Source organism: Sinocyclocheilus rhinocerous, unplaced genomic scaffold (genome assembly GCF_001515625.1).
Source record: "Sinocyclocheilus rhinocerous isolate Xijiao unplaced genomic scaffold, SAMN03320098_v1.1 scaffold168, whole genome shotgun sequence".
Classification (NCBI taxonomy): Eukaryota; Metazoa; Chordata; class Actinopteri; order Cypriniformes; family Cyprinidae; genus Sinocyclocheilus; species Sinocyclocheilus rhinocerous.
In genome coordinates, this window is record NW_015635532.1 from 759,971 (window position 1) to 776,811 (window position 16,841).

Genomic DNA, 16,841 nt, shown 5'->3' on the forward strand with positions numbered 1-16,841 from the left:
CGGTTCCCTGAGAGGGCCATATCTTTTTAAATATTTATAGCTTCTTTTTTTTTTTTTTTTTTGTACACTGAATTTCTATTTCAGACTACTTTTAGTTTATTTTAATGGTGCATAAAGTTTTCATTTTGTTTTTGTACTATGAAAATTACCGTCACTTGTCTGAAAATAAAAGAAATACATTATAAAACAAGTCTGTATTGTCACGTTTATGGTCTGGTTTGTTTTTGTTTTCTGTGTTTCAGTTATTCCTGCCTAGTTAGTTTCCATGGTTTTTGATTAATTAGCTCCACACCTGTTTCTGTTCTCCCTAATTGCATTCCACGTGTTTATAAGCCCTGTCTGTTCCTTAGTTCTCAGTCTGCTATTATTTGTATTTGTATTTGTTCGCCAATGATGTGCTACGTGTGTTCCTGCCTGCTTTATGAAGATTAAAGTCTGTGTATCGCAATTCTCCTGCATTCTCCGCTTTCCTTGTTCCTCGCTCCGTGCTCCGTGCTCCTCACAGTAGCATACCGTGACAGAATAGCAGACCGAAACAACAAGTAAGCGGCGGCCCTTCTCCCCGTGTTTTTGTTTTCGTTTTAAAAGTCTTTTAGTTTTCCCTTGTGTTCGTCCCGCGGCATGGAGATAGCTGCTCGCTTCTTAGCCCTAGCCCGCAGAGATCTCCCCTTTGTGGAATATGAGTGGGAGTTCTGTGGGATCGCCGCGAAAATGGCGCTGGATGACGCGACGCTCAACTCGCTGTTCTGGATCGGGGCTAATTACCATCGCCCTGTGGACCTACCAGACACCACTGGACTAAGCTGTAGGGAAGGGATCCTCCAGTGTCTTGAGAGCGTCCGGTCCCAATCCAGAACCAGCTCGCCATCAAGCCCGCCGGCCGCCACTTAATCAAGCCCTCCGGGCCGCCACTGACTCAAGCCCGCTGGCCGCTGTGGCCGAGCCGGCTAAGGTCACGGAGGATCTGCCATGGCCTCCTGAGTCCCCTGATCCACCATGGCCTCCTGAGTCCCCTGCTCCGTCATGGCAACCTGAACTGCCTGCTCCGCCATGGCCCCCTGAGTCCCCTGCACTGCCATGGCAACCTGAACTGCCTGCTCCGCCATGGCCCCCTGAGTCCCTTGCTCTGCCATGGCAACTTGAACTGCCTGCTCTGCCATGGCCCCCTGAGCTACCAGCTCCGCCATGGCTTCCAGAGATCTCTGATCCGCCCTGGAGGCCTTCCCGTGTCCCTGTCCTGCACCAGCCTCCAGGGCGCCCACCCCGGTGGTATTGTCATGGCGCGGGACGCGCCTTCCGGGAGGGGGGAGTAATGTCATGTTTATGGTCGGTTTTGTTTTTGTTTTCTGTGTTTCCGTTATTCCTGCCTAGTTAGTTTCCATGGTTTTTGATTAATTAGCTGTTTCCACACCTGTTTCTGTTCTCCCTAATTGCATTCCATGTGTTTATAAGCCCTGTCTGTTCCTTAGTTCTCGGTCTGCTATTATTTGTATTTGTTCGTCAATGATGTGCTACGTGTGCGTATAGTGTCACTGATTCTACAGCTGAAAATTTCAGGACAGCCGTTTACACATCTGCCGTGTCCATGAGCTGTTTGTTTCTCTCCTCTATCTGTTCAGACCGAGTCTCTCTCTCTCACTCCATCGCTCACATCTGATTTCATTCTGGCTGAAGGGAAGTAAATAGAGTGGGCAGGGTTAAAGTGGTGTGGTCATAGATGGGAGGCACAGGTTGCACTGGAGGTTCAGGTTTTCTCTCTGTTCTCGAGCCGGAGGGGGGATTGCGCAGGACTCAAGAATCCAATATCAACAGCGGACACAGTTCATCCACCTAACCATCCATCACCAAACACTGCATCATTTACCCCAGCAGAGAGAGAGAGTTGTGCGCTGACATTGGAATTTAAAGGTGACTCTCTCCTTGTTGGGACACAATGATCCTGGGCCTGATAGTGTTCAGGTTAAATTCCCTTGATCAGATTGCACTCGTATCTCACCTGAACCTCAACGCAAACATACTTTACATTTAATCAAACACGGAAATGAGTCACAGTTAGTTAGTATGGTATACTTTTGAATTTGAAACCCTCTTCCTGCCCTTCTGATCTTCTGCCTTCACATATTTTTAAAGAAGCTTTTCCAGTTTTGAGTCCAATCATGACTGTTATTATTAATAGCTCTCTAGTCATTGAGGTGGTACCAGCCACTTTTATACAACCATTGTTGAAAAAGCATCATCTTGATTAGCATGTTATGAATAATTACAGACCCATTTCTAAACTATCTTTTATTTCAAAAGTCTTGGAAAAAGGTGTCTCCTCTCAGATATCATCTTATTTGAGCATTTTTGGTATTTTTGATTCTTTTCAGTCAGGTTTCAGGGAACGACACAGTACTGAATCTGCATTGTTGAAGGTTACCAATGACATTTTACTCACTCTTGACTCTGGTTCCTGCTGTATTTTAATCCGGCTTGATTTAACTGCAGCATTTGGCACAGGAGATCGTGATATCGTTTTACTAAGGCTCAATCATGTAGCTGGGTTTCAGGGGTCTGTGCTGAGGGGTCTCAAGGAGACAACTTTTTCTGTTAATGTAGGGAATGTTTCTCATCTTGTGCTCAAATCTCTTATGGTGTTCCGCAGGGTTCCATTTTGGGTCCTCTTCTTTTTGCATTATTTATGCTTCCTCTAGGTCATATTATACAGAGACACAACTTATCCTATAATTTCTATGCTGATGACACTCAGCTTTATCTTCCGGTTAAAGATAACAGCTGCTCTGTGTCCAGTGTGTTTGATTGTCTGCATGACATTAAATGCTAGATATACATGATTTTTTTTTACAGCTAAACAATGACAAAACTGAAATAATCATCTTTGGCCTATCAGTTCTGCCCTCTGACATTGTCAATCACCTTGGTCCCCTCTCCTCTAATGTACGTGCTGTGTCAAAAACCTTAGTGTTATTTTTGATCCCACTTAGTGTTTTGATAAACATATTAGTGCTGTCATGAAACACAGTTTCTTTAAGTTAAGATAGATCCAAAATGATGCTTTCTAAGAAGGACCTCAAAACCGTTATTCATGCTTTCAATAACATCAAGGTTGGACTACCGTAATTCGCTCTATCTTGGTTTGCCTAAATCAGCTCTAGATCGCTTGCAGATGGTACAAAACGTGGCAGCCAGATTATTGACTGACACTAAAAAACGTGAGCGCATCACACCTGTGCTCGCCTCTCTTCAGTGGTTACTGGTTAAGTTCCATGTTGATTTTAAAAATTAGCTCTTTATTTTTAAAGCTTTGCATGGACTTGCACCTCAGTAAACAGTATTTGTGACCTTCTCACCCCATATACTGCTTCAAGACCCCTTCGATCATCTAGTCAATTACTACTCTCTGTTCCTCATTCTTGTTTTAAAGCAAAAGGTGATTAAGATAAAGGTTTTCTCAGTAGTTGCTCCTAGGCTTTGGAATAGTCTTCCTCTCTATATTAGATCTGCTCCTTCTATTTCTATGTTCAACTCCTCTTTGAAGACCTATTTTTATTCTTTGTGTTTTAATTCTTCTTGAGGGTGTAACTTTTTCATTTGTCCATCTGGTTGTGTTTTGTATATTGTCTAGTCTTTTGTTTTGTTTTAATTCTGTTTAATATTTCCTGTACAGCACTTTGGTTTCAACATCTGTTGTTTTTAAATGTGCTTTATGAATCAATAAACTAAACTAGTAAGTTCTAATTGGTAAGTCATGGGATCTTTCTGATTTACATTCAGTTCAATGTAAACAGCGATGAATATCTCACCTTTGAGGAGTATGTGTGTCCGTCAGAGCCACACACCGAGCTGGAGTGAACTACAGGACATGGCTTACATTTCCCATGTTTCACAGGTCCCATCCAATGCTTATGGGGGGGATTTCCTTTCCTGGGTTTAATGCTACAAAGAGAACAAGACAAGATGTGTGGGCAATGTCAGAAATATAGGCATAAATTTGTTGGGCCCTATGTGTCACGCTCTTGTGAAGGAAGGCACATGAAGATGAAGGTAATCCAAATAACATTTAATAGTAATCCAAGATGATGAAGACTCATACAAAACACAGGGTAACACAAACCGCATACACAACTAATAACCAGCCCTGAAGAACTGAAAGGGAGCAACTTAAATACACAGACAAAATGAGGATAATGAACTAACACAGGTGAACAGAATGAACTAATCAGACACGAGGGAAAACTAGATCAAGGAAAACATGAAAGAAAACAAACTAAAAGTCTATAACTGTGACACTATGATCTATGTGATGTGGAAAACGCAGACGGAATCGTGGAAGCCAGGTATAGTGCGGAATGTCACGGAATTTGGCAAATTTTGGATGAATAATAAAAAAAAATCAAATCACGATATCGAATAGTGTCTGTGAATATTAAAATGCAAAAAGATGGCTATTGAATATGAAATCAGCATGTTCTGAAAGAGAAATATAATACTGGTGTATAGTAGAATGTACTTCTCAATAAAACTTTAATTTTAAAGAATATCACAAATTCAAATATACAGAAAAAAAATTCATAGGGCCTTACTACTGTTAAAAAAACGTTTTTTCTGAATTAAATTGATTAGATTATTACAATTTATATTAAAAATAAGTTTCATGATTTTAAATAACTTCATGTGCTTTCTGGTTACTAAAATGTTATTTAACCATTAAAACAAAATCCAGACTGAATGCAGAAAAATTATAACGGAAATGATTGAATTTTGGAAAATAAATAAATAAATAAAACAAAAAATAAAACTCATTTCATATGGCCTTTACTTTAATATCAGAACACATGCTGGTGTTGTGTAATATTCAATCCTCTGAAAAAAAAAAAAAGAAAAAAGAAAAAAGAAAAACTGGTTTCTGGATGTTAAAGGTCTTGGATGTTTATCTGCTTACCCCCAGGGCATCCAAGATGTAGGTGACTTTGTTTCTTCAGTAGAACACAAACGAAGATTTTTAACTCAAACCGTTGCAGTCTGTCAGTCATATAATGGAAGTGAATGGGAATCACGTCGCAATGTCCAACATCCGGCACATGACGCGTGTACGTGCTCTGGCATAGTAGACATAGATATATACATAGATGCCTCATTAGTGACTGTTTCTATGGGCCGCGGGAATCTACTTATATATATCTATATATAATATATGGCCAATATATGTATCGTCACGAGCCGCCGGGTTTAATTTGGTTTTGTTTGTGTATGTTTTTTTGACTCTCAAAGCCGTGATTCCCATTCACTTCCATTATATGACTGACAGACTGCAAAGGGTTGAGTTAAAAATCTTCATTTGTGTTCTACTGAAGAAACAAAGTCACCTACATCTTGGATGCCCTGGGGGTAAAAAATTATTTTTGGGTGAACTATCTCTTTAACCTTGTTATTTAGCACCTGATTGGGACACCCACAGTAAGACTATGATTTATGTAATGTATATCATAAAAATCCAGCAATTAAACGTCTTTTAAATTATATTTGACATCTGATAACTGGCCAAATTAAACATTTATCTCATGCAGTATGATAACTGATCTGATTGCCCTGCAAAACTAACCTGCCGTCATATATTCCCCACAGTTAGCATGCTCATCAATTAGTGTACTAAGTTAGTTCTGATCATCTGCAGCCATGTGCTAATGGGCCATTCAAGATACAAGCGACATTACAAACAGCTAATGCTTGAATCCGAAAGGGATTTTACGAGGAGATGGAATCTTACACAACACTGGCTGATCAGATATCACACACACATACACACACTGGAGATAAAGAAAGTCACAAAAGACCTCTGTGATGTCACTTCTGTTCACACTCAAAATGTCAATATCTCATAGAAAGCGTGAAGTGTGATCATCTGATGGTGATCAACAAACATGATCTCTGTCTCTATCTTACAGTTGACAATATCAGTGATTTGATAAACGGCTGCTTGTTTGTGGCGCTTTTTGAAAGAAGTTTCTTCTGCTCACCAACGCTGCATTTATTTGATAAAATATACAGCAAAAACAGCAATACTATTATTACAATTTAAAGTAACTGTTTTCTATGTGAATATACTGTAAAATTACATTTATTCCTGTGATTAAAAGCTGAATTTTCAGCATCATAACTCCAGTCTTCAGTGTCACATGATCCTTCAGAAATCATTCTAATATGCTGATTTGCTGCTCAGGAAACATTTGTGATTATTATCAATGTTGAAAGCAGTTGTGCTGCTTCATATTTTTTGTGGACACTGTGATACATTTTATTTTTCAGGATTCTTTGATGAATAGAAAGGTCAAAAGAAACAGCACTGATTTGAAACAGAAATCTTTTGTAACATTATAAATGTTTTTACTTTCACTTTTGATCAATTTAATGCATTCTTGCAGAAAAAGTATTAATTATATTAATACTTTTCTCTCCCTTTTTGGTGCTTGCATCAAATTCAATATACAAAAGTGATTTTATATACATGTAGAAAGCATATTAAATGCAAGTAACATGTCTACTTTAATGTTTCAAATAACTTTTGTGAAAATAAAATATAGGTGAAATAATGTTCCATCGTCATTCAGTGTGACATATAATTATGTAAAAATGATTCTGAGCTGTACCTATTAAAATATATAAAAGAAAATGTGATCTTACTAAATTTTATATAGTTTAATTTTATGATAGTTATTATTTTTTGCTCAGAAAAATGTATTAAATTAAACGTTTATTGTTTTGTCTTTGATTAATGCAAATTTTTTTCAACATATATAAAGGAGTTCATTATATATAATCCGAGCTGTCTCATATAACCTTGAAAGGATTTATGTTGTGCTAATGACTAGCTGATTGCACATTTCCTCACTTATTACACAACTGCTTAGCACATAAATAAGCAGACATGAATTATTGATTTGAGTTGAAATTATTTTATTACGTGAGGAGAAAGAGACTGTGGAGTGACACGACTGGAAACTCGCACAGCTCTTTAGGAAATCATTTGAGGGGGACAATGGTAAATTTAGCCGCTACAGTTTAGCATTATTATACAAAATATCGGCAGACCAAATGCTGCGGGTGACCAATCACAGCAGCGTAATGAGCTCAACTCACTGCCAGCCCTTCTGAAGCAGTCCGTCTGCCACATTCACAAACATTACTGAGTGAGAATGAGCAGAATCTGTCTCTGGTCACTATGAAGTGCTCGTCATGAGCTGCCGCTTTTACAGACTATATGTTGAACTGCTGGATAATGCAGCGAGATACAGTATAATGGATTATATTACAGCACATTACGGTGCATTATATTATGAGTCTGTGATTCACACTTCATTGCGTTATATTAAAGTATACTTGTAATATCAGCTCAGCACTGAGGAAATTACACTGCTGTGATGAATCTGTTCTCAAATCAGTCTTAATAAGGAACTATAGAATATTCATACATCAAACTAAATCTTCACAATTACACTTCAGTTGAACTTAACCCTTTAAATATCATCACTAATGGTTAAAACCCTGACTACTTAAGACAGTTCCAGATGCAAAGCTGTGTCAAAAAGTAAGCAACAACAATATGCTGTTGTTATTTTTTTTTCCTGCACAATACCTTGTTTTCTCCAAAACTATGGTAGCATCATATATTACTTATACTGCTACAAATCAGGCACTTATGAGGGTTCCTTTCAGTTAGGATGCTGCCTAAGTACTACACAAAATTTTGAAACAGATCCAAGTCAAGTATGGAAACTGCATCCAGAGAAATCGAACAAGTTTAACACATGAAGTGTTTATTGAACGTGCTTTAACACTAGCAATATCAGATCCTTTTCGCACCATATGTAGATCCATTTGCCAGATTTTCCCCAATAGTTCTTAGGATCTACTTAGGATTTATTAATGTGTTATTTTGTTGTGCTTAATCTAGCAGCACTCTTCATACATTCATGCATTATGTACCACAGTGTTTTATGGTGTAAATGAATGATCAGATGCGGCAGCTACACCTGATGTGCTGGTCATTAATGATAGCTTGACCAATGCAGCATTATCACCCACTAGCAATGCGCTTGGCTTTCTAATCGGATCAGCGTGCTGTTATTTCTCAGGCAGACATGATATTTGCTGTGCCAGCATGTGCTTTGTGTTTGCATATGTAAGGGGGCGGTAGTAATTTAACTTTGTAAACTCTTGGACCTGCTCAAATGGCCATTGCACAACTAATATTTGTTCGTCCGGACGTGAGGGGGCGGAGTCAAAAGCCAGTAATGACCTTCCCTCAGTGTTCCGCTGTCATTATGACTACGACTCACAATAGACAGCAACGGAATGTGACCCTGGAGAAGCAGAGATACCTCAGAGCCCGATTAAACACAAGGACACACACTTATTCATCTAGTGCTTGGAAATTATTTGTGATCATGGTTATGAAATAACTGGTGAAGGTTTACTAGATGCCAATCAGAGCTTCCAAGGTTTTAGGGTTTGGCTACTTAGTCACTTTTGGTAAAAGAGGCATCAACTACCAAACAACTGGTCAGCAGCGTCCAAGCACAGGGCTTTTCAGACTGGGGGCAAGGGGAAAAATTCAGAGAGGAAACAAACAAAATAAAAATAAAATAAAATAAAAAGTTGAAACAATAAATAAAATGAAATTAATAATTTGATTAAAATAAATTAAAATGATTAAAATAACTAACTAAATAAATATTATTTAAATAATTTTAAAAAGCATGCTTTTTGAGAATCGCTTTTCTCTTGCTTTGAACAAAACCAATATTTAAATCTCTAAACATAATCATACCAACCAAAATGATCTCTTAATTGCCTTCAAACACTCAGACATGTGCATGAGTCACTGCGGCACTGATATATGTGCTAGAAAACTAAATAAATACAATCAAACATAACTAACTAAATAAAACTAAATAAATATTTTACTAAAATAAATGAAAAAAAAGAATTAATAAATAATTTATTTAAATAAAACAAAAATCTAACAGAACAGTACTATAGAATAATATACAATGATACTATAGAAACTAAATATTTTTCAAATAAGATTTTACACATTTATAATATTATTGTTTTACAGCATACATTTGGTCTTTATGAATGAAAATATATGGCTGCTTTTTAAATTTCGAGTCCCTTGCATGAGAATAAAATAAAATAAAATTTAAATATTAAAAACGGATAAAAATATTATAAATAATATTTTACACATATTTAAAATATTTTTTACTGCATAAATTGCGTCATAATGCATTAAAATATATGGCTTCCTTTTGAAGTTTAGGATGGGGTCCCACACATATAAGAATGAATATATAAATAGAATAAAACATAACTAAATTAAAATAATTTAAACAATTATTAGAATGAATGAATTATAATTTATTTAAATAAAAACAAACACACCTAAGAATATAGTACTAGAGTGAGTATGAAAAAAATGTTCTAATGAAACATAATAAAACTAATTTAATATTTTGTGTTTTTATACTGTGGAAAAATAGTATATATATATATACACTATTTTTCCACAGTATAAATTAGGTCCTTATACATTAAAAAACAAAATGCAGAATTTTAATTTTTTGCGTTTGTGTTTTTATACTGTGGAAAAATAGTGTGTATATATATATATATACACTATTTTTCCACAGTATAAATTAGGTCCTTATACATTAAAAAACAAAATGCAGAATTTTAATTTTTTGCATAGGGGACTTCTGCATGAGGATGATCATATATGGTTGTCTGTGACATCTAAAATATTGAAAACCTCTGCCCTAGCAACCAGTCAGTAAAGCATATGTAACTGTTTGCACACTGCATAGTCTAAATAATCTTCAAACTAGTCAGCATTTGCCTCGACAAACGTTTGACGTTGGCGTGTGACTGCGGGTCTTACCTGTGCTGTGCTGGTTTGTGATTGGTGCAGATGGCCGTCTGGAAGTTGTGGCTCACACACACTTTGTGAGGAGGGCAGTGAACCTTCAGACAGGGGTCTTTAGTGCTGTCCAGCCCTGAAAAGACAGAGAAAGACTTCATTTACTATGATAAACTAGAGCCTCCAGCTCATCTGATCTCTGTTTACGTCTCCCTCAAACACAAACGCGATCTCTCATCTTTTATATTCATGTTCTTTTGTTTCACTTTTCCTTTCCAGGAAAGAAAGACAGAGCAGATTCAGTAAGATGGCATGAAAGGAGGCGAGAGAATCTTATGGAGGAGAGGAGAGCTTTACTCTGGCAAACACACAGGAGAAACAATGCAGCAGCCGTCTGGCAAACGCTTTATCATCTCTCACACACACAGCACCGACTTTGAGCAATAGCTCAGTGTAAACACTTCCTGACAAATAGAGGAAGAGGAGAAACACTGTCTCGCACTCTGCCTCTCTCGTGCAGGCTCCTCCAGCAGGAAGAAGGAGGATGAGGAGGAATAGCGCGTGAGCGGAGATCATTATGAGAACTCATAAGGCATTCATCTCCATCAGGAAACATTAAACACACACCTTTCCTCAGCCATTTATTACAGTGCAAATTCAATTTCAAGCATCAGACATACAGAACTAACATTTAGCGCTGTGTGAGCTGAAACACACAGGTGGGTATAAAAGAGGTCAAACACTCCATCACTCCCTCTGACCTTCACATGTCTGTGTGTGTGTTTATCGGGGAAGTTTGATGCCAACCTGCTGTTCATCTGGAACGCAGCCATGCCAACTGGCCTTCAGTACACACACACACATACGGTCAATTTACAGCTCTGATCACTGCTGTTAACAGAATAAATACCTCATATTTAAAGGAACCGTTCATTAAAATGAAACATCTGTCATCTTTTATTTTCCCCTTATGTTGTGCTGAACCTGTCACTTTCCTTCTTCACAAAAAAAGGTAACACTTTAGTATAGGGATCAATTCTCACTATTAACTAGTTGCTTATTAGCATGCCTATTATTAACATGTTGGCTGTTTATTAGTACTTATAAAGCACATATTCTGCATGACCATATTCTACATCCCTAATCCTACCCCATACCTAAACTTAACAACTACCTTACTAACTATTAATAAGCAGCAAATTAGGAGTTTATTGAGGCAAAAGTCGTAATTAATGGTTTGTTAATAGTGAGAATTGGACCTTAAAATAAAGTGACGCAACAAAACCACAATATAATGACACAATGAATGGGTATGATACAATGAAACAATGATACAGCAAAACTGTCAAAACAATATGATGAAACAATAATACAGCGAAACAATGACAACAAAACGATACAAACTGCTACGGTTGCCAAAGTATACCAAAGTGTTAACAATGAAACAACAAAACAATGACAAATATATATATATATATATATATACAAAGAAACAACAGAACACTGATTGTTAGGGCTGGGCGATATGGCCAAAAATATGATCACAATATATATTTTCCATATCATATGAAATCGCTTTTTATCATGAAATTCATATGCTGAGGAAGGAAACATTTTCCACATGTTTGTTAGACCTTGAGAATAAATGGAAACATAACTTTGTTTGTTCACAATTAAAGACAGAGTAATATATCTTTTAATTAAGGGCCCCAAAAAGAAATTTCTTTCTCCTAAATTCTTTTTCTCATTTTATTTTTTTCTGGTTTCTGTGTTTTATGATTGAATTCAAAGTTATCATAAAAATGGTGTCTACTTAAATTAATTAATAAAACTTTAACAGTTTGAAATGTAATCAAATTAAATTAATTTACAACAAAACATTGCATTTTTATTGTCAAGTAAGATTCTGCACAACAGAACTGTATGATATATAGGTTGTATGATATTCCTTAAAAGTAATAATATTATTATTATTTGAGAATTATGTTTTAGTATACAATGGTAATTGTATCATATGAAACAATGGTCATAATTTCTTCAAGTAAAAACCAGACTTTTATTTTGACGGGTTGTCGTGAAGGTCTTTCAGTTTCAGTGTGTCTTTGACAGCAGTGTTTCTTAAATGAAACGGTGTAAAGCTGGTGAATTGACTCTCAGAGCAGCTCTGGATATTGAAGTTCATGTCCTCATATATTGAGACGCAGCCGCTGAAGAAGTCAGCGTCACGTGTGTTTGAGTTGGTGTATCAGACGAAAACACGCCATGCATTCACAAAGAGACACTCAGAACATGAGTTATTAGCGGCATGCACTGACTGGATGCTGTTGCCTTTATTTCTGCTGTGATAGACTATTTGATTAATATATATCGATATAAAAATGTCCAGAGCTTATCACTGTTATTGACATAAATTTTATTGTGATCTTGATATGATATCGCCCAGCCCTACTGATTTTTGTATCATTGTTTTGCTATAATGAAACGATGAGACAACGAAGCAATGAAACAAAATGATACAATGAAACAATGGAACAATAACACGATGAAACAATATGATACAATGAAATAATAATAAAGCGAAACAATGACAACAAAACGAAACAATGAAACAACGGAACACTGCAACAAAGAACAACAAAATAATGATACAACAAAACGTTAGATTGTAACAACATAATGACACAACCAAACAATACAACAGAACAATGATGCAACAAACTGCTACAAAGAAACATTACAATGAAACAATAACAACAAAACGATAAAAATGAAACAACGGAACACTGATCATTGTTTTGCTATAATAAAACAACAAGACAATGAAACAAAGAAACAAAACAATACAATGACACAACAAAAAGTAACAATGAAACAACAGAACACTGATGTACACAAAAATGCACACAAAGATTTGCTATAATGAAACGATGAGACAACGAAGCAATGAAACAAAATGATACAATGAAACAATGGAACAATAACACGATGAAACAATATGATACAATGAAATAATAATACAGCGAAACAATGACAACAAAACGAAACAATGAAACAACGGAACACTGCAACAAAGAACAACAAAATAATGATACAACAAAACAACGGAATGCTACAAGGCTACAACGAAACAAAACGTTAGATTGTAACAACATAATGACACAACCAAACAATACAACAGAACAATGATGCAACAAACTGCTACAAAGAAACATTACAATGAAACAATAACAACAAAACGATAAAAATGAAACAACGGAACACTGATCATTGTTTTGCTATAATAAAACAACAAGACAATGAAACAAAGAAACAAAACAATACAATGACACAACAAAAAGTAACAATGAAACAACAGAACACTGATGTACACAAAAATGCACACAAAGAAACAAAACAATGATACATCAAAACATTGAAACAATGATGAAACAAAACAATACAATAATGCAAAGAAAGCAGACAGTGACCATAGGCTGCAGTCAAGATTTTAAAAATGACATCAAATCATCATAACATCTGTCCACATGACCCCTGCTCATTATTCCAAGTCTTCTGAAGTCAAATAATAGTTTTGTGTTAGAAACAGACCGATACTTAACATATTATTTGCTGAACATTTCCACCCGTGCAGCAGCTCTCAAATATAACTTGTGCTTTTCTACATTCAAACATGTTTCATTAAGTCAAGAGACCTGTGAGAACCAACAATATTTTACATCACTTACATCCAACCTGGCTCCAATGGCATATTTGAATATGCAAATGAGTTGTGGAAGATTTGCAGCAATTAATGATTAAAGTTCAGTCTGTTCCTTAAATAAAGCATCATATGACTCTAGAAGAATATAGGGCACAGATGTCATATAAACTACTTTCTCTACATGGAAAAGAACAATCCAGACATTCTGCTGCTGTACAAACACACGTCTCATTTTCAAACACCTGCTCTTCTTTTAGTTCATTTTCCTCTGGTTTTCGTTCTGTCTTCTGCTGTCAGTCGTTTGTTAGGGAGTGTGGGGTTTTGTGTGTTTAGAGATGTACATGTCTTATTGATGGAGTCCAGGCCTCTCTCAACCCTGTGACAGACGGAATCATTTTATATTTTCCTGCATATGAGATTCAGCCGGTGAGGGCGCCCCCTATGGAAGGAAACGAGAGATGAGGTGCTGGGAGCTGTCTGAGGGGAAGTGAGGACACACTTTACCAGCGGACAGACACACACACACACACACACACACACACGTTTGTTTTTGTGAAAAGTGGGGACATCCCATAGGCGTAATGGTTTTTCTACTGTACAGACCGTATATTCTATTGCCCTACACCAACCCTACCCCTAAACCTACCCCTCACAGGAAACTTTGTTCTATTTCAGATTTTCAATACACTCCATTCTGTGTTATTTATATGCGTTTTGAAAAGTGGGGACATGGGGTAATGTCCTGAAAAGTCACCTTCTCCTTGAAATACCTATGTCATACCCTTGTCATTATACAAATTTATGTCCTCATTTGTCACAAAAACGCGCGCGCACACACACACACACACACACACACATTGCGTGATGTCTTTCACAGCATACCGTGATGGGATTCTGTCTGAAGGACATTTTGCTTTTGACATTTGTTTTATTTATTTTTATTTTTTCATAACTGAGTGTGTGCAGTTAGCAGAGGGTTTAATATGGTGAATCTCACAGAAGCATGTAGAAATAAAATAAATATGTATTTTTTATATAATTGTTTTTAGTAATATATTTATATTTATTAAAATAAATAATAAATATATAAGCATTAAGATAATGTGACTTTTTTAAATTCTCATTATTGTGATGCAATACTTTAGAGTTTTTTTGTAAGTCCCATTTTTCTCAATGCAACATTCATGACAGTAATACTGAATATTTACTTTATTTTTTACATTACAGTAATAAGAATGACTTTTTTCTTTATAGTAATGAAAATTTAGAGATGAAAGTGTGGTAATTATAATGAACAGAAGGTTGCAATATAAAGATAAACACATTTTCGAAAAAAGTCTTAATTTTCTATAATATAAAATAATTTATATTATATTTCTATTACAATTAATCATATAAAAAACTTTATAGTAATGAGAATTTTATAATGAAAAGAATATTGCATCTTAATTTTCTAAAAATGGGCTACATTTTCTATAATAAAAATATAAATATAAAAATGAATTAAAAAATTAATTATACAAATAACATTTTTGACAAATAAATATATATTTTTATAATTAAAATTTCTCTCCTTTTTTAAGATGTCTTTCACATTATAGTGATGAGAATTTAGGATGAAAATGTACTTAATTGTAATGAAGAGAATGTTGCAATACAAAGAAAACTTAATTTTCTGAAAACTGGTTTAACTGTCTAATATAAATATAAATATAATTTATACAAATACAAAATTAAAGCAAACAATTATATGAATAAATATAATTTACTATTTCTTTATTATTATTATTATTTTGGGATGAAAATGAAAAGAAACTGAAAAAAACAAAGCCAAAAGTAATACCTGTACTACTATATCTAGTTCACTGTACAAAGAACCACACATTCTAGAAAATCTGAAATTAAGTCTCTTAGACTGCGAACTGATCTGTGACAAATGCGTTTGTCTAAATTATATTTAGGTTCAGAGAAAGCTGAGTATAAAACTGATATCAAATCACTCAAAAACCTGTCAGAAATCCCTGAAGCCATTTCTGTCAGTCTCTGTAGTTACTGCACTTTGAATTTGCAGGTCAGTGCATGTGTTCAAGAATACATCAAATGTAATAAATCAAAAAAATTGCATAAACAAATAGAGTATTGATCTCATGAGGTGAACGGAGATATAAGGTGAGTAAATGTACAGGAACACATGTACAGCACAGTGATGCATTTCTCTTGTTACTAGTCTACAGTGTATTCTTTCATTTTGTCCAGTCGTTTTTTCTATTACACCAGAAAACAGGTCATTCATATTCAGAGACGAACCCCAAACACCCTCACTGCAGGGTACGAACGTGTGTCGAAGAGGGAATGAAAATAAGAAAGTCTGATAGATCCCGACTGATAAATGTGAGATGAGAGCAAGAGAGAGGGAGGATGGGGGATATTTACCTCTTCACACTTTTCAATTCCAGGCTCTGAATGAACAAATTCAGCTCCTGTTTAAGCAAGCAGTCAATTCGAATCGACAAACAGTGCACAACGTACACACTTCGGCTATATACTGCACACTTTATTAAACATAGCATGTGCAACTATGCATCGCAATAATGACATCCGTTTCAAATAGCAGTTCACTACACTAAATGTTAAAAGGAATAGTTCACCCAGAAATTAACATTTGCTGAAAATTTCCTCACTCTCAGGCCATCCAAGATAGATGTAGATGAGTTTGTTTCTTCATTCTGCAGTGAATGGGTGCCGTCAGAATGAGAGTCCAAACAACTGATAACAACATCAAAATAATCCACAAGCAATCCACACCACTCCAGTCCATCAGTTAATGTCTTATGAAGTGAAAAACTGTAAGTTTGTAAGAAACAAAACCATAATTAAGAGGTTTTTAACTTCAAAAGTTTGCTTTTGGCTAAAATACAAGTCCATAATCCATAATAACGCTTCCTCCAGTGAAAGAGTCGTCTGGTCTGAATCAGGAGCAAAATATGCAAGATCAAGCACTGTTTACAATTTATTATGGACTTTAATTTTAGCTGGAAGCAACGGTTTAAGGTTCAATTCACATGATGTTAACTGATGGACTAGAGTGGTGTGGATTACTTGTGGATTATTGCAATGTTTTATCAGCTGTTTGGACTCCCATTCTGACAGCACCCATTCACTGCAGAGCAAGTAATGTAATGCTACATTTCTCCAAATCTGTTGTGATGAAACAAACTTATC

The 16,841-nt window shown here is 35.7% G+C and overlaps 1 protein-coding gene across 3 annotated transcripts in view; it reads right to left on the minus strand.

The window, feature by feature from the left end:
* Nucleotides 1–16,841, minus strand: part of LOC107747099 (testican-1-like) — a 284,652-nt gene that overhangs the window by 63,586 nt on the left and 204,225 nt on the right. For all 3 annotated transcript variants that reach the window (XM_016561525.1, XM_016561524.1, XM_016561523.1), the window contains 2 exons: nucleotides 9,941–10,055; nucleotides 3,804–3,936 (listed from right to left, as the gene is read on the minus strand). In XM_016561525.1, the coding sequence (XP_016417011.1) occupies nucleotides 3,804–3,936; nucleotides 9,941–10,055 (248 nt within the window). The remainder of the gene's footprint in view (nucleotides 1–3,803; nucleotides 3,937–9,940; nucleotides 10,056–16,841) is intronic.